Below are 19,933 nucleotides of genomic sequence, written 5' to 3' on the forward strand. Positions count from 1 at the left end.
TTTGTTTCCCATGAAGCCAAAAGTCAAGGTTGACTTATTTTAATTTTGTTCACAATTTAGCATAAATGTCCTTATTTGAAGCCAAATCTTGATGTTTTATTAAACATAAAACAATCAGTTGTGTTTCCTTAACATAACCAAGTACTTTTGTTGCAAATTTGTTCTCTTTTGTTTCTATTGTTTTTGTTTTATTGTGTTTAAAATTGCGACCCTAACCTAGGAGAGAATATGTTTCCTTCGATACATAATTGAGAATGCAGTTTAGTTGTATGGGTGTGTAATTTTGGAGGAGACAGGGTTGGTTTAACCATACAAAATTGAGTCTGCCCAAGGTCATGATTGAACCTCCAATCATGACCTTGTGTTTTATTTAGAAGTTTCCTATCAACTGTCATATGTTGTTCAGACATCTGAAGCAGAATTTTGATATTGGGCTATACAAATGCAATTAAATTGAGTAATCATGAGTCTCTTTCTAAAGTCAAGTCCTGAACAGAATATTGATGCTGAAGTGTGCATTGGATTTCACTGCTCATTCCAACAACATTTACATTATCACATACTGATAATTTCAAAACTGTGTGAAGTCTTCTTTCGATAGATAGTTCAGGTCAGAGGCAGGCACATTAGTCCTATGACTTAAACACTATTAAGACCATTCTACAAAGTTGAGGACATGCAAACAGAAAATAGGTTAACACACTAAATGACTCTGGAGATGTTTAACATCAGTCAGTTTCAGTGATCCATCACTGTGAATGAAAGGCAACAAATTTAACTTAGATTGATGTTATTAGGTCACACATTTTCAACACACATTACAGATTAGTTTGAGAGCAGAGATGTGACGGAAGGAATTGTGTTATTTCCTCTTTCTACCTTTATCTTTTGTGATGTGTATGCTGATTCCACTGTGAAAATAGACAGAATATTTAATAGATGACTCTAAAAATACAGGACCTGTCATTAACAGTCATATATAATGAAGAATATTTACATGCTGGTAGGATCATCAGCCTCAGGGGAACTGTATTGTTTGAACTAAATTTCACAACAATCCATCAAATAGTTGTCACGGTATTTCAATGAAAAACCCAAAAATTCTCTGGAGACCATGAATGTCTTTACTAAATTGCAATTACAAATGGATGGGTGGATTGTCAAGGTGGGGCAAGAAGGCAACAGGGAATGGACCTAAATGCAGATACACACAGATAGCAGAAGGATGATCAACAGTGATTTTAATAAAGACATTTTCCAAAAAATAAATACAAATAAAAACTTAACAACAGGTGAGTCCAAAAATGAGTAACTCAAAATCCAACAGGCAGAACAATGCAAAACAGGACCAGGTAAATAGGACATGTGCACAAAGGATATCAACAGTATCATAGTAGACGAACCAACAACAACCAGAAGACAAAAGACAGGACTATAAATACACAATAAACTAATCAGACTACAAGACACAGGTGAGCAGACACGAGGGCAGCTGGAAAGCTAATTGGTGGAAGAAACACAAGGGAACAGAGCCAGGCTGATGAGACTAATCCAACACAGGTGATCCACAGAAAAAAGGAGGGAAAACCACAAAGACAGGTAGTCAAACTACCACAGGACACACGAGGCAGGGGATTTCAAAATAGAACAGGAAACAAGCTATATCAAAACCAAAATTGTGACATGGATGGATGGGAATGGATGGAATGATCTCCTCAACGGACTTTAAATAAGTGCAGGAGAGAAAAAAAACAAACTTTTGTCAGAGCAAAAGGCCCATTTCATAAATACTCTCTAGATAACCAAAGGACATTTTTTACTTTCATTGCCGCCTTAGATGTAGCTTTTGCAATAAACACATTATTGGGTTAATTTAAACGCATCCATAGTGAAAAGTACCTCACTTTAAGTATTTTGTCTTTTGTATCTGTTGCTTTTGTAGCCATTTAATGGAGGCTCTCAGTAGATTCCTCCCAGTAAATCTTAAGCTCCTTCATACTTTTTATTTCTCTATGCTTGAGAATAAAAGAATCAAGGACAGTCTTTCGATTACACAATATTAACTTGCACCGTCTACCAGCCTAACCTTATACATTAGAATCAATATGATATATTTTACTGTAAGTTTCATCTGATGGTTAGGGTGAGAAATCACTTAGCTTCGCTTATCTTTTGCCCTCACATTTGTCTCAGCACTCACCATCAGATCGGCAACACTCTTCATGTCCACAAGGACCACTTGGAAATAAGATCAGCGTAATCTTCTTAGGCTTCTGCTTCACTGCCCCAAATGGGATTAGGCCCAAAGGGAGAAACAGACCTCATTATGGACATTAACAGTACATAATGCTGTTCAGCCAGTCTGTTAACAGATTTGACGGTTCTACCTTTATCCTGACAAACTATTTCGACCCCGATGAACAGCTCTCCTCCTTCATGAGCATTCATTCAGCCATTTCTAACTGCCAGTGCCTCTTCAGTGGTAAAGCAGGGTCGTCCTTCAGTTAAAGGATCATCTGTTTGATCCCCGGCTTCACTAGTCCATGTCGATGTGTCCTTGAGCAAAACACTTAACCCCAAATTGCTCCTGCAGGCTGTTCTTGGGTTGTATGAATTGGTATGAATGGTTAGTTAGTCCTGATGGGCAGTGGGTGTGAATGGGTGAATGATGACATGTAGTTTTAAAGCGCTTTTAATGGTCGGAAGACTAGAAAAGCGCTATACAAGTACAGTCCAATTACCATTCTTTTTTATACATTCTCCTCAAAATAATGTATCCAGTCAGAACTATTTGCAAGTGGATGAAATTCATCAATTAAATTCTTAAAGTTTATTCATGGCATTTGGTCCTATACAGATTTATTATTAGTCACATTACTATTATTTTTACCAATATCATTACTGCTTTTATTATTATTATCATTCTACTATATCCACCACTGCTGTTATTATTAGTCGTCGTAATTTTTCTAATATTATTGTACTTACTACTTTCATTTGATGAATCATTTATATCATATGCATTGAATGTGTTGTAACACTGTTATGTTGTTCATTCTGTACACATGACATCTATCACACTTCTGTCCTTCCTGATAGAGGATTCCTCCCCTGTTACTCTCTTTGGGGTTTCTTCCTTTTTTTTCTCCCTGTTAAATTTTTTATTTTTTCCTGTTCTGATGTGAGGGTCCTGGGACAGAGGATGTTGCATGTGTACAGATTGTAAAGCCCTCTGAGGCAAATTTGTGATTTGTGATTTTGGGCTATACAAAATAAAATGATTTGAATTCTAAAATGTAGCTACTGTTTTCTGGACACAATGTGGAATAATGCTCCTTAACATGTCTACAAAAATGTAACGCGATAAAAAGTGTCAAATTTAGGTTACTTAATTGGTGTGACTACAATTCTAGCAACATCATGCTAACATCGGCAAGCTAACATCTAGAGCTGATGGCATTATTATCCATTCTGCAGGCATTAGCCTAAAGTTCATCCTTTGGGAACCATAAATGTTGGAACCAGATGTTGTATCAATCCATGTAGTAGATCCTCTTGATACCTTGAAAATGTGTACCAAATTGCATAACAACACTTTAACCACCCTAATGTGTCAACTTTAGTAACTTCAAGGTTGAATTTGAAGTCCAAAATAAATCCACTCAGTTCTTTGTGAAATCTTCTTTCCGCTACTGAAAATGTCTTTGTACCACAGCTTTTGCAGCAGGCCACTGCTACGAACCCTTCGTGAAGTATGGTAACCTGACCAGTAGCGACAACACTTGGGCAGTGGGAGCTGTGGTGGAGTTTGCTTGTGATCCTGGCTATACCCTGGAACAGGGATCTGTCACTATTGAATGCGTGGACCCCAACAATCCCCAGTGGAACGAGACCGAGCCTGCCTGCAGAGGTCTGTATGTCTGTGTATTGTTGAAATTGACTCCTCTTCATCTACATTAAATACATCCTGTTTCAAATTATTTACATTATTATTTTATTTTAGGCAATACGCTTACATGATTTACTTAAAATGAGAGACATGGGTCGGTAGAAAGAGACATTTCAGCAGTACTCAGGGCTGTTGGTACTGTTGTTGCAAGTTGGGTCCAATTTTACCTCCAATGGATGTTTGTCTGTAAACACACAAGATTACAGTATAATTTAATTAGATTAGACGGGACCCAAGAAAAAGTTATGCTCTCTTTTGATTATTAGTCAGTCAACAAACATGCAAGAAATTACTTTATTGAAACGCAACAACCAATATTTAGCAAAATAACAAAATGTTCACTCCTCAGCGTTTTAGCACAACATAGTTCACACTAGGGCTATCAGAATTGGCAAAAATTACGTTCAAATATTTCCTCCATTAAAAACAACCATTTGAATATCTATTGTTGTGCATTCGTGCAAGAGACCGTGTCCTAATTGAGTTTGGCGTGAGCAACGTCAGCTACAAATTCTGTTTGCCTTGTTTTCTATTAGAATATCCTAACCAGCAGAGAGCAACACAGCGCTGCAAAGCACTGTGCAGTGCGACATGGTGCAGCGTTTTCAGATGAGTGTTTGTCAGACGGCCTGTTTCTATATATTCCTAACGCTTTCTTTGAAAGATCCACAATGAACAAAAAACTGCTGATTGTTAAAGTTGAAATAAGGCAACATGATTCCACAGACATACGTGAAATAACCATGTCTTAATAGCATATTACATGATGGCTGCACATAATGTGTAAAATGTGCCGCGATCACTAAAATATTTTATGGCTTGCATTAGGCAACAAAACCACTTAATTAAGTTTTGGAAAAACATCATACATGTGCTTAAAAGCTTAAAATAAGTGCTTAAAAGCTTAAAATAAGTACGTAAAATATGTAAACACATCACAAACATCACTAACGTAACTTCACAATAATTCACCAACACTTTGCAGCACAAACACGGGTCTCCTGGTTGAAAGTCCTGGAAAGTGCTGTTTGTTTGCCCTATCCACTTCCCACTTTATTTTATATTTTGCTGTACATTTTAATATGTTTCTACTTTTTGCACTGTGTTGATTGTTGTTAATTGTTTAATGTTATGCACCACCCGTCATGTAAAATTCCTTGTATGTGCAACATACCGTGGCAATAAATGGTTCTGATTCTGATTCTGAGATCAGACTGAACAAGGAGTCTTGTTAGAATACCTTCTCATTTCACTACAAAAACCTTTATAAAATGCGACAGCTGGCTGGAGGAAAAGTTTCCTACTTGTTTCCTATTTCCAATTGTATTTCAGCATAACTATATGCTAGGCTGCTTGTGTTTCAATGGCATTCAACGTTTAAGATTGTTTTCTTCCTTTTATTAAATTTAAATCAAAACTTAAGTATTGAATTATTGAAAATATATTGTTTTGGCATTAAACTTAGAAATTGTACCCACGATTTTTGACCACCAGCCCTTTTGCAGTATGTGTGCTGATTAAATAAACTGTTCACTCAGCATTGCCTGTTTTAATGTCCATGGTTGTGTGTGTATCTTCCAGCTGTGTGTAGTGGTGAGATCACAGACTCAGCTGGAGTGGTGCTGTCTCCTAACTGGCCTGAAGCCTACGATAAAGGCCAGGACTGTATCTGGGGAATCCACGTTGAGGAGGACAAGAGGATCATGGTGGACATTCAAGTGTAGGTATCCGCCTTCCACATGTGCAGTTTGATCAGCCTCCTCACCCTTTACCCTTTGATATGTATGAAACCATGTTACTACAAACCCCCTCCATGGCCTCTTCGAATCAAAATCATCACTCAACCCACATCATCTCCTGTGCTGCATACACCAGTCCTCGACTTCTAACATGCAGTTTGAAGATTACAAAGAATTACCAACCATGACTGGTAACACGCATTAAAAACACAACACGCTGCTAATGAAAGAGCGCACGGCTTGTGAATGAGATGTGTAAGTGCCACACAGACAAAGGTTAATTAGGTGCAGCGGAGAAAACTAATTATATCAGGGAGGGTTTGTTTGGCAGTCGTCGTTCAAGCAAATTAAGGAGGGCTTATTTGCTTAGGTTGCATCTTCAGCTCTCTCTCTCTCTCTCTCTCTCTCTCTCTCTCTCTCTCTCTCTCTCTCTCTCTCTCTCTCTCTCTCTCTCTCTCTCTCTCTCTCTCTCTCTCTCTCTCTCTCTCTCTCTCTCTCTCTCTCTCTCTCTCTCTCTCTCTCTCTCTCTCTCTCTCTGAAAAGCACCTGTGCTCTTGATGTACTTTAAAAAGCACTGATTAAAGGCCTCCTCTGGTTTTTGAAAGGAAGTCTGTTAACATAAGTAATTGCTGCAGTTTATATAGCAGAGCGCGTGATTTCAGTAGGGCTACACCCACACTATAATACATTTTTGTTCAAAAACCACATGATCATGGCCGATGTTTGTTTTCTTCTGCAAAAGTGATGAATAGGGGAAGCACTGAGTTTTTAACCTGAAACGGCCTCAGCAGCATTTTCAAACGTCTCTGAAAACGTGTGTATTGTGATAATATCCTACAAAAACATTTAGGCAATACAACAGCCTTAAAAAAACAGCCTTAAAACCAAACTCAAAGAAAATATGTATTTTTGAATTTGGGGTGAACTATCCCTTTGAAAAAAAACTCAAGTAATTTGATTACAGGTCTAGCCATTAGCCTTGTTCTGTATCCGTCACTGTACATGTCCCCATTGTTTTTCAAAATCGACTTAAGTCTAAACGACAGTGTCTTCTTACTGTCCAGGTATGGTCCAGATAAAAGAAGCTCTAAGTTCATAAAAATGTTGATGCACTCATGTGGGTTGTGTTCAGTTCAGCTCCTGTCCCCAGCTACACTTTTCAACTGGCTTTATACACTGCCTGGCCAAAAAAAAGGTCGCCACCAAAAAAAAAAGGTCACACACTCTAATATTTTGTTGGACCGCCTTTAGCTTTGATTACGGCACGCATTCGCTGTGGCATTGTTTCGATAAGCTTCTGCAATGTCACAAGATTTATTTCCATCCAGTGTTGCTTTAATTTCTCACCAAGATCTTTTATTGATGATGGTAGAGTCTGACCGCTGCGCAAAGCCTTCTCCAGCACATCCCAAAGATTCTCAATGGGGTTAAGGTCTGGACTCTGTGGTGGCCAATCCATGTGTGAAAATGATGTCTCATGCTCCCTGAACCACTCTTTCACAATTTGAGCCCGATGAATCCTGGCATTGTCATCTTGGAATATGCCCGTGCCATCAGGGAAGAAAAAATCCATTGATGGAATAACCTGGTCATTCAGTATATTCAGGTAGTCAGCTGACCTCATTCTTTGAGCACATACTGTTGCTGAACCTAGACCTGACCAACTGCAGCAACCCCAGATCATAGCACTGCCCCCACAGGCTTGTACAGTAGGCACTAGGCATGATGATCCAGGTGGCGACTTTTTTTTTGGCCAAGCAGTGTAGTAGCCCACACTCTTCCTCTACCTTTCCCTCCATTTCTACCCATCTGAACTCACAGTAATTTGATTTAAGAGCAGCAGTGAGCGATCAGTGGATATTCCGGCTAGCGTTTTGTTTTATGAATATTCTTAACCTGCATTGTTAACATCCATGTTTGGTATCCATGTTTTTCTTGGTGCAGTAATGCTACTAACTGTCATTCCGTGGAGTAACATGATACTGTCAACAGGAATGTGCATCACGTAAATGGGTTTATAAACAATGAAGTCAAAACCTGATGATATATGTCCACCACCACTTCTGAAGCCAAACCTACTGCTTAGCATAACCTGTTCTGGAGTCCAGTCGCAGGGTCAAAATCTAAATGTTCTCCTCTTGGAGGAAAAGCAATCATTGGTCTGTTTTTTTAATTTTGTACACATTGCAGCTTTAGGGATTGTTAGTTGGGATTCCAGTGTGTTTATTGTGAGTGTGAGCATCTGTGTGTGCTGGGATAAGTTGCGAAAACTAAACTTGAGGTGTCGGCACACTGTGGTCCAGTTTCCCAGAGAGCGCTGGGAATAAACCAAAAACAGAGATTTCCACGGAGAGAAGCATTCTAATCTAGCACAAAGTCTCCTCACTGTCTCAACATATGCCCAGCAGGTGTCTGAGCATGTACATGAAGCTTATCAAGAGCAGCTGTTCTCCCACAGCCCTCTGGGTGAGACAGTGTACAGAGATATATGAGGCCTTTAACAAGGTCCACACAGACACCTGTGCACACACTCACATATCTCCTGCTCCATCTGTGTAATGACAGGAGGGACATTATCACAACGGTGTATCAAATGACTTTTATGGATGGCCTTCAAATGAAATAGGAGGGAGTAAAATGTTTGATTAAAGTGAAAGTAAGGGCAGTAAAATAAATGAAACCACCGTTGCTCCCACACAATTAAGACTACTGTTTGGCCTTTTAAATTAAAGTAACTTTTAAAGTGTTTTTTAGTCTGCAATATTAAAAGAACAATCCAACTTGGGTCCTCAGCAATACACCCGCTAAGTGTGAAGTGTATCAGATGAACGGTTCTGGAGATATGTGGAGGACACACATACTTACAAAGACAGAGATGTCTTCTGTTATAGTTAGATTATGATGCTACAGCGGAACCTAATGGCCAAATTGCACCAAATTTGTCATTGTGACTCAGACATCTTATTTACATATGTCCACCAAACGTTCATCACATATCACAATAGCACAAAGCATAAAGTAGATATGACATTTTTTTGCTGTATTGAAGAAGACTTGAAACAAGCAATTGAGACTATAGATGTTTACTCAGGGAATAAATCAAGTGAGAAGTAGAGTCGTTTTCTCAAAATCTTCTATACAACCAGACCTCAACCAGAGCAGTCGCACCCTGATGACTATTTGAGAGAATGCAGTTTTCCACATAACTTTTCAGAACTTGTAGAACTAACAGTTCCATTCAAGTCAATGTTGCAGGTTGGTCAGAACTGTGGCCATTTTGAATGTGTTCCATTGCATCCGTTATAGCGGGCTAACTTCTGTACAAACCGACCTATAGCAAGCTAGAGTGGGATTGAGAATCATTAATTGATGTAATGTAACGATTCTTAATTCCACTCTGGCATGATGATAAAAGGAAAATGCCAGTTTAATGTGGATGGTAGGCCAAAACGGAGGTCTCAAACTAGTGAGTGACTTTATGGCCCCACAGACGTGTTTTGTATCCATAACAACAATCAACATTTTCTTTTGATCTATAGTGACAACGGTAAAAAGTTCAATGTACCTCCTACTTCTATGCTATTTAGTTCCAACCATTCTCTTCCTGTAATTCTTACTTTTGGAAAGATGGAAATAGAAAATCATAAAGTAAATAGTTGGGGTAAATGTGTTGGCAGCTGGTCCCATGGGCCAGGCCAAACTCAGCCCTGTTTTTTTAAATTGAACTAAATCAAATTAGTGTCAGGGAATGGAGGTTGTGATTGATTTTTCTCTACAGATTCACTGCAGAGCAGCGCAAAGCCTTGTTTAGCTTAATCACAACAAATTTTAAGCCAGCCGACAATACTTCTCAATCTGCCTCGCTCTCTGAGCAGGTGAGAGGCTTTATCCGTTAGCAATCAAAAAACATGGAACACAACGAGTTTAGAAGATGGCACACTCATTTTGCTATGCTTGTGAGGACCATACTTAGATCTTCAGATGGACTAAATCCTTATCAAGGTGAGGCCAGCTTTCCAGATGTCCCCTTTCATGATGTGTTTAAGAGTAGGATTAAGGTTAACATTATGTTTAAGTTGTTTAGGTGAAATCTTTTGTAGGATTATAACTTGAGTTTATGGAGTCATGTTTTTCAGAGACTGCATGCATCAAGCACTGACATTTTGAGGTGGGAATATAGTTAGTCAGAATTCTTCTCAGTTTTTGTTTCTATGAAATCACCTTATTTAAAACTGGCTGACAGACTGAATTAATTAATTTAATATAGAGCAAACTAAATAAGACAGGGAAAGTAAGACTTACTTTTGAATGTTTGACAAGCTACTTACCTACAGTGTAGACTAGTCTATACTTATGATGACAGTATATTATTTTGACAAGAAAAGTACAGTTTGTATTAACAGGAAATGATACAGTTCAATCAGATTTGACTCAACTTTGGAACAACGTCAACATTGAATATGTCACAATACTCAGGAAAAATGTGACTTCAATTTTGTTGTCACATCACTATTTATATTTTTACACATTTTTCATCTGTAGGCGGTTCCTGAATGATTGTTTTACATTGTCTTTTGGAAAAAAACAAATCCTCGCTTCATATCTCTGAATGACAACCTATGTTTCCAATTTGTACTGATTCAAATAGTTGTAATGTTGAGCTCAAGAACAGCTGTTTCCCCTGGTTTGAGAAGCAGTCAACCAAAATGTCATCTTCTTACATTGAGTCAGCTAGCTATCCAGCTATATCAATGACAAAGAAATGGCCACTAAAACGGATTAAATTGACACAACTGAACAGGTTGTTCTAAGTTTTTCAAGTTCAGAATTTGAAACTCTTCAAATATTTACTTATTTGTAGCATACAAATCTCAAAGAATGTATCTACTAAAAGTTGTTGTCAATGAGCCTCCATCACCATGAACACACGCACTGTAGTTTATTTGGACTCAATCCCACATACTGCCTGCTGCCACAAATACTCACCAGAACACCAAGTGCTGAAAATGTTCCTCATCAAATGCACAATTCCACCTGTTTGAGTAAAAGTTGATAAAAACTACATCTCACAAAATATTGAGAAAAAAACACATTGTTGTTTTTGATGGAATTGATTGCTGATAATAGGAAAAATATAGAATAACACCAGACTGACTTTACTCACCAGTAATAATTGGTCATGATTTCTTCATTGGAAACATTAACTTGATGTCAGGATAGATGAATGAAATGAAAAGAAAACATGGCAATGCAGTCACTTTATCCTGGCTTGTAAAATTGAGCCACATACAAAATTTGATGATTTTATCTGAATGAAACTTTAAAAAAAAGGTAGTAGTGATTTTTTACTGTGCACATAATCACAACACGGTTACAGTTAGCATGTGGTATGTATTGGTCTATTTCGCCACGTGTGTAACATGACTGGTTTACTGTATGCAGCCCATGAAGTTGAAGTTGGTTGTTTTTATTTCTGAGGTCGGACCAAAATACATATCAGTCAGAATTTTGGACCGCAAATGAGGACCATTTCTCATTGGTCCTCATTTGGACCAATGAGAATTGGTCCAAATGACCAGCTGTAAACCAATGGACCTGCATTGGTTTACAACTGGGTCAGGTTATGTTAAGATCAGAAGTTTACAGTTAGAGTTTAAGAATCAATGTATTCAATGGAAGTTCTTTGCAAGTGTAGTAATACAAATGTGTGTGTGTGTGTGTGTGTGTGTGTGTGTGTGTGTGTGTGTGTGTGTGTGTGTGTGTGTGTGTGTGTGTGTGTGTGTGTGCGTGCGTGCGTGCGTGCGTGCGTGCGTGCGCATGTCTACAGCTAACAGAAGACTAATGGTTCTGCCAGTGAAAAGACAAACACTCCCCACTCAAGTTCTCGTCTTTTCACTGCCTCACAGTCATTTCCTCCTGTTTTTGTTAAAACAAAAAAGTCAAAAATAAACATTTCATCCTCTGTCAGGCTTTGCAATATATAGATTCAATCCACGCCTCTTGAACCTTTGATTTTCTGGCATTCCCATAGTGATTAATAGCTCAATCTCAGGCTGGCTAATGAGTTTTATCAGGAGCCGCTGGTGATTAATTAGAGACAGCAAAGAGCATGTCACTGCTTTATTCTGGCTAAGCCATTACTTCCATGCTCTAAATCTTCTCTGTGCAAAGAGATAGCTTAGCCCCAGGTGACATTTTTAAACAGCTTTGAGGTTTGTAAGACTTCCAGCTTTACAGGCTATGTTCAAATCAGCACAAATACTTTAACAGAGAAACTGTGAAAGTAAGTGTGCTTATTCAGCGTGCTGTTGATTCATAGACAGAAATGTTTGTTTTTACATTGTCAACGTTGTGATTTTTGTGTTCCTCGTCAGTCTCCATCAGCCAGGAAATAGCATCTCAGATGTTTTAGAATATTCTGAAAAGGGGAATTCAGTTAATTTTTCAGTGTGATGTGAACCACAAGATCTCACCTTGTCGATAGTCACATGACTATCCTGACAATAGATTTCACAGGAGCAATGGAACAGGAACCACGCTGTCCGTTGTAAATGGTAAATGGACCTGCATTTATATCATGGCTTTCCAGTCTTCCAGCCACTCAAAGTGCTTTAACACTACAAGTCAACATTCACCCATTCTCACATATTCATATACTGATGGCAGAGGCTACCATGCAAGGTGCCACCGGCACATGAGGTGATGAGGAACATGAGGAATTCACATTCACGAATATTCATACACCGAAGGCACGGGGTTCAGTGTCTTGCCCAAGGACACTTTGGACTGGATGAGCCCGGGATCGAACTGCTGATCTTATGATTTGGCCATACCTCTGAACCACAGCCACCCATGTAACAGTCTGTTTCAGTAATAAGATGCCTTGGTTTGACCTGGAGTTGTTGTTGTTGCTCTCTTTACTATCATTTTAAAAATGTAAGGACGGACTGTGAGGTGTACTATTAACGTTATGTTGTGTCAGACATCTGTCATGAGAAAAAGAGGTAAATATTTTTAAGGTGCACAGAAGTGGTGTTTGACCTGTAAGTTGTGACCATGTCATTCACTGCAAGAGTTTAAAGTTGTGGCCAGAGGGAGCAGAGAGTGACATGTATCTATATCCACCTGTTATTTTATGCACATAGAAACAAACTCATTATTTTTTGAGGTGGACACTAAACACAGATGTGATTTTTTGTGTGTCTCCCGTTTCAGATTGAATATCGGGAAGAATGACCTGTTGACCTTTTATGATGGAGATGACCTTACAGCTAAAGTACTGGGTCAGTATGCAGGATCAAAGTCCAGATTTAAGCTCTACACCTCCACAGCAGACCTCACCATCCAGTTCCAGTCTGACCCTGCCACCAACGTCTACGGCTACGGCAATGGCTTCATAGTCCACTTCTTTGGTAAGCCATAGAAGCAGTGCCCATGGATAACTCAACCACATGGACTAAGCTAGGCCCCCCCAAATCCCGACTCTAGCTTTGTATTTTTACTGTCCATCTTCTCTTCTCCCTTTTGGTGAAATATATTTCTTAGAATGCTTTGGTATTCTTTAATGTCATTTATGAGTAAAATCTGATATTGTTCTGGTGTATCAGAAATGTATCACTGAGTTTTACCCTTGTGTTGGTGGGGCCTTTCCATCAGCACCACGCCGTAGTCAACACACTATATCTGATAAGAGTTAATGAATTCAGAGCGAGGGAAATGCTATAGAATACAGATGATGGACAAGGAGGAATAAAGCGAGGAAAAGCTTTTATTACAGATTCCTCATGAATCTCATTGGTGGAATGTAAACACGAGACAGCGTGGGCAGTTGTCAGAGAATGTTGCTTCCCTAAAGTTTCCAAGTGGTATTTGTCCGATTAGACTCCTAAGCAAGAGGGCCTGCGCCTGCTGCTGCTAGAGGGGAACCTAGAGGGTCATAGTTTGAAGCTTAGGGCCACTGACCAAGTATTGTTATTTGATGACTTGGGAATGAGAATGTGTTGTAGATACAGATCACTGACCTTGAGACGGGCAGGCTAAGGCAGGAGTTTTCATCCCTCACAAAAACACACCAATGCACTATCATGTATGTAAGTGCTATGTGTAGGTATGTGTGTATAAATGCAGATATAGGGTATCTGGGTGGTGCTGGGGGAAAGACCATCGGATCATCAATTTCACAAAGGTTCATCTTCTTAAGAATATGAATGAGCAGTCTGCCTATGACACAAAAGATATTTAGTTTGTAGAGTTGATATGTTGGCATGATGGGGGCTCTAAAGGAAAGCTCAAGGAGCGTACAAAATGGAAAGGGTTGATCTTCTGAGGACCATGAATATTTCATATGAATTTCATGGCAGTGGGACACTTACATTTAGCTATTTCTAAAGTGCAAAGGTAGAGGAAAGGCCAGAAGGTAATTGAAAATTTCAGGGATCGTCCTCGGGGGATCATGAATATGCTGGAATTTCCTGATAAATTAGCCAGCAGCTAAGATTTCTTGCTATGAACCAAAGTGTTTGGCAGACAGAGACTGACTGACTGACATTAGTATCTTTATGCCACACAAACTTTATGTTTTCCTAATCCTTTCTCGCTTCCTTGCTGTCTTTCTCTAACCCCTCCCTCCCTCCCCACACACACACACACACACACCTGCAGAAGTAGCTCGTAATGACACCTGCCCCGAGCTTCCAGAGATCTCTAATGGCTGGAAGAGTTCATCTCACCCTGAGCTGGTTCAGGGCACCGTGGTGACCTACCAGTGTTACCCTGGTTTTCAGGTGGTGGGTGCTGAGCTGCTCATGTGCCAATGGGACCTCACCTGGAGCGGCGACTTACCAAGCTGTGAAAGAGGTTGGTACACAAACACGGCCATCACTACTGAATCATCCACTTGAGACCATACAAGCTTAGGACCAAAGTGTCAATTGTGCTTTCATCACCAACAAGGAAATATATGTAGGACATGATGTTGGTAGATCATGTCAGATAAATCCAACTAGATAAACTTTTTTATTGGGGGTTTTTTTTCAAACCTTTTCGTGAGCCTTTTGTGACATGTCAGTTAGCCTTGACATTAACCTAAGATTCCAAGCTAACTACAACTTGTCAAACAGCTTCAGCACCTTGCAGGTAAATGTGTAACGCTGGCTGGCACAGAACAGGCAGAAATCCACAAGCACAACTCGAGACAGCAAGTTAGGAGCAAATCTTTAATCTGATAAGCAAGCAGAGGTTAAAACCAGGCAAACAGAGAAGGTTGAGGTCACAAGTATTGGGAACGAAAAGGAGCGTGTTGAGTTATCAGCATATAAGAAAACTAAATTATTGACATCAATAGAATTATTAATGTCAGTAAGATTATTAACGATTATTAATAATAACGGGGCACCACCCTGCGAACAGGGACCAATAACCAAACTATAAACTAAGTCTCATAATTAGTATTCACTTACAATGTCAATAGTCAAAGTACTATTCCACATTCAGAGTGAAAGTGAAAGTGTTGAGTATGAGCAACAGACCACATATCCAGCTATAATCACAATATGCATGCACAAAGTAATCACAGACAGCTGCTCTTTAAAGTATAACAGAATTTATGAAGTTCCAATAATAATGATCTAATCAACTAATCTAATACTAACAACAAAACTATACATTCATGAGCACGCTATCTAAAACAACAAACTATGGTAAGGGGGGAAGTGTGTGTGTGTGTGTGTGTGTGTGTGTGTGTGTGTGTGTGTGTGTGTGTGTGTGTGTGTGTGTGCGCATGCAGTGTGTGTGTAGGGGGGAGGGGCAAGAGAACAGCGCAGACAACGTATGACGTAATCTGAAATGTGGCGATGTCTCTCGCGAGACCACAAGATGGCGTGAGACTCAGATTAAGATCCTCCCCGCCGCGGTGGAGTACTGAAGATTGCTCTCTCATCTACAGAAACAAAGCCAACTACTCTTTGATTCGCACAACCGCGGCTCTGACCTCTGAACTGATGAGAAACAACTTCCGGTTGTGGCAACAGTAATTTCTACACATTAACGATCTCGGTCGTTAATGTCGGCGATTATTGAGCATACACACCACGTTATAAAAATGACACAGTAACTTAAACTTAAAAAGATAATAAACACAATAACCTAAGTCTGCCCAGACTCTATTTGCCTTACTATGAGTCGATTTTGTGGCGGTCCTTCTGAGTCCTTGGCTGACTCGGGTTGCATCCGTGCGGCGCAGTGATAAAACTCTCTGTGCGTCGGAGAATTTCTTCGGCTCATTAGCGAATCTTTCTTTCCTTACGACTGGAACAAAGTTCCTTGGGTGGAGAGCAGAAATGTGCTTCTCTCTCAAAACAAACAAACAGTCCAGTAGATTCGTCCAGCAAATATAAAACTGTTTAAAACCTGGGCTTTTCTTTTAAACACAGCAACGTTGCGTGCTTCCTTTCACTAACACAACGTCAGCGGGATAAGCAAAGTTTTCAGGGGAGCTAAGTGGTTTTATGAGCTAGCCGCTCCCGGCTGTGAAACCGGAAGTCCCGGAAGAGACGCTTTGTAAAATAGTCACATCAAATTTCCACCTAAACCTAATTTTTAATCCTACAGCAGCCACTTCAAGAAGTGAATGAAGGCTAAATTATATGATCAGGTCAAATCTATAAGTCAGATTTTTCATATGGTTACTACACACTCACTTACACACACAGACACAAGCAGGTGCCAGTGACTAGCCCAACTGGCAGCAGTTGGGGACCTCGGCTCCAACATGGCTGACTTCCATCCTGTGTTTGTGGCCTAGCTGGCCCCTCTCCTGCTGGAACCAGAACAGGCCTGACTGGATGCCGGGACAGACGCAACTCATTTCTTAATCCTCTGTGGGCTCATGTAACCTGGCTCAGACAAACAGAGCTGGACTGTCTGATACTTTCTGTACAAACAGAGATCCCTGATACTCATGATGGCAAAGTAGGCAAAGCTTCTGTTATAAGATCCAAATAGCATCTAAAGGCACTTCATTTGATCATGTGAATTATCTACACAGATATTTTTCATATTATATTGCACATTGTGTACAATATGCATTTAAAGCAATATGTGATTTGGACACCTTGGTCACAGGTTGCATGTTACTTGAGCTATAATCAGAACATTTCCTGAAAAACTCAAACTGTCCAGTGTTTCCTAAGAAACGTGAAATGTTTTATGTTTACATTAGTTGATTTTCAGTACTGCAATCAATCAAAAAAGCTTCCTTTATGGAGGTAACTAATTTCCTTGAATTAATTGAGCAAGGTTGTGTTTTATTGCTTGTGTATTCAAATTGTTTCAATCATAAGAAGATCATGGGTTATTTATGATTCAAAAATACAGTTGAAGAAGTGACACAGTCAATACTGCATAACCACACGTATGTAAATGACAAAGGTCAATTATATTGACCTTTGTCAACAGGTCAACCACACAGCAGATATGTGTGGTTGTCTGTTCTTTGCAGTGTGGGTTTTTGTGTTATACTGGCATGAACAAAAACAGTGGGTGTCTGGAGGGGAGAAAAAACACATTCAAAAATGTGAATCAATACAGCATGCTTTGGAAAAAAAGGAGTAGTAATGTAAAGTTTATATGTGTTGTAGTAAATGTAAATAGCTCTTTTAAGATAAAAAGTAAGTGTGAAGATCTTCCCAATTACCCCTTGAATTCAACAACTAAAGGCCTTTTACTTTGATGACAGCTTTGCACTCATCTCATCCTCATGCGGTAGTCACCTGGAATTACCCCCCCCACAATAATGATGCCCATAATTATGGCGCACAAACGGGATTAGCTCATAATGCCTAGAGCTGTTGTCGAAGCAAAAATATGTCTACTTACCATTGATTGTTATGTAAGTATTGCTAATATAGTATAGTTTATTGTTTTAATGTATTCACTTACTGCAAAAAGTTTCATTATGGCCCTGTTTACACCTGGCGTTAACATGCATCTTGGGCGATGGGATCACAAGTGGACAGTGATAAATACAAGTGTAAGCAACCACCAAGACACATTGTGATCTGATTAGGGCTGCAACTAACGATTATTTTAATAATCGATTAATCTGTCGATTATTTTTTTGATTAATCGATGAATCGGCGGGGAAAAGGCGAGTGAATAAAAACGTGTCTTTAGTCTTGCAAACTATACCACCCCTGCTTTACTACTGTTATTAACGAGCTAACGCTAACTTGTCATGCTTGTCAAGCAGGATAACGAGTAAACACCAGAACCAGAAGAGCTACTGGAGGGACGTTACGTTCCTCACTTCAAAACGGAACTACAGTAGGATTCTGTAGTGACTAACCTGCTGTTGAACTCCCTTCCTCCTCCTCAAGGACTCCAACATGTTTACGTTTTAGGTGCTGAATCATCACCGTGGTGCTCCCGTGCCATGCCATGTCGCTTTTGCATATCTTGCAATTAACACACTTTTTCAATTTATTTAGTGTGAAATGCTCCCACACCTTGGATGACTTAGGCTACATCCATACTACTCTGTTTACGTTTGGAAACAGAGTTTTCAAACGAAAACGATCTCCGTCCACACAGCGTTTCAGCCATCGTTTCCGAAATGATCTCCGTCCACACTACACGCCTGAAAACGAATATCACGTGACTCTTCACGTACACTGGGCATGCGCCGATGTAATCAACTCTTTTTAACGCGCCTTTATACTCGAACATCTACGCAACTTATCAACAAATCGATAATGAAATTCGTTGCCAACGCTTTTAATAATCGATTTTATCGATTCGTTGTTGCAGCCCTAGATCTGATCACCTGGACCACTTGCTCAGGTGGTCTGGGACAGATTTTTCCACATATCTTTTATAGTGTAAACGCTTTAAAATCCTGATGCGTCCCCGACAAGCACATAACAGGAAAATACGTCACCAAAGCTTCGGCTCTCCTTTTGTTCCTCCTTTTTCTGATCTCCAGTTGTTTCTCAAACAGCATACGCTGTTGTAGAGGAGGGTTAGGAGTTTGTGCATATACTTCTAAAGGTAATAAAATAAATAAACAGAGGCTCTGTAGTCTGAACCAAGACAGCAAACTCTTTATTTCTCCAAAATCGTCAACAGCAACATTCAGCTACACTCTTTCTGTTCTCATCTTTCATAATAAAAGCCTTAGACATAGACACTGCTTACCAGAGGGAACTTAAATTCACTCAGAGACATTTGCTAAGAGGCAACTTAACAGAATAACTTTGTCCGTGACGCCTGAGAATGTTGAAAATCCCTTAGAGATATTTTACGAGTGCGTTAAACATCTTAGGCAATTCATATTTCTTCTTTTAATGTCCAGCAGATTAGGCACCGGAACTGCATTGCTGTTTCCCACCGCTAGAAACAACAATGCAGTTGGTCTTTGCAAATGTAAATGATGTACAAGCTTATTTGCATATAGAGAGGGGAAGTGAAATCTGATCACAATTGGTCACTAGAGACGCATGTGGAGACACATGATGAGGCTGGCTGTGAACAAGCCCTTTGTGTTTTATTATACCGTATTCTCAGTTCATTCTGTCTTGTACACCTTCATAATGCTCAACCTGTTTGCTCATACATTGTACATCTTTACCTCTCTAATCCTTTTTCACTAGTAACAGTGTTACAGACCAGCTGCATTGGTAAACATGAGTGTAAAGTGTACAGTTTGCTGAGGTTGAGTTAAAGTATCATCTCTCTGTCGAGGGGAGACAAAGAAAGACAGAAACTGTTGGTTGACAATAACCAACCCTCTTTCTCTGTCTGTCCATCCAGTGTTGTCTTGCACTGACCCAGGAAAGGTGGAAAACAGCAGGCGGGTGCTGTCAGGTCCCCATTTCACCGTGGCTTCAACCATCCAGTACATCTGTAACAAGGGCTTCTCTCTGTCTGGAAACAGCCTGCTCACCTGCTTCAACCGAGGGTCCATGGGCCCCAAGTGGAACCAGAAGCTGCCGAGATGCCTGCGTACGTACGAGTTGGTGTTTCTCTGGGCCTACGTGGTTAGACCAGAAACTGATTTCAAATGATGAGACACAAATTAAATTTCATTGAGACAGCTTGTCTGATCTATGCTGCTCACTTTATGAAGTGATTGGCCAGCTGTGTGGAGGTGTGAAAGTATTGCACATCTGACTGCTACAAGATAATATGTTGTGTGCACATGATAGAGAAACTAAAGGTTAAAAGCTGTTTACAGCCAAAAATAGGGCCA

The 19,933-nt window shown here is 39.7% G+C and overlaps 1 protein-coding gene across 1 annotated transcript in view; it reads left to right on the forward strand.

Annotated features, from left to right (window-relative positions):
• sez6b (seizure related 6 homolog b) overlaps positions 1–19,933 on the forward strand; it is a 271,755-nt gene that overhangs the window by 234,052 nt on the left and 17,770 nt on the right. Inside the window, exons 8-12 of the mRNA XM_068712637.1 lie at positions 3,716–3,910; positions 5,531–5,669; positions 12,904–13,100; positions 14,350–14,544; positions 19,495–19,686. Coding sequence (XP_068568738.1) covers positions 3,716–3,910; positions 5,531–5,669; positions 12,904–13,100; positions 14,350–14,544; positions 19,495–19,686 — 918 coding nt within the window. The remainder of the gene's footprint in view (positions 1–3,715; positions 3,911–5,530; positions 5,670–12,903; positions 13,101–14,349; positions 14,545–19,494; positions 19,687–19,933) is intronic.

The sequence above is a fragment of the Cebidichthys violaceus genome, unplaced genomic scaffold (genome assembly GCF_023349555.1).
Source record: "Cebidichthys violaceus isolate CVI_PGR_0920_01 unplaced genomic scaffold, fCebVio1.0.p SCAF_1, whole genome shotgun sequence".
Classification (NCBI taxonomy): domain Eukaryota; kingdom Metazoa; phylum Chordata; class Actinopteri; order Perciformes; family Stichaeidae; genus Cebidichthys; species Cebidichthys violaceus.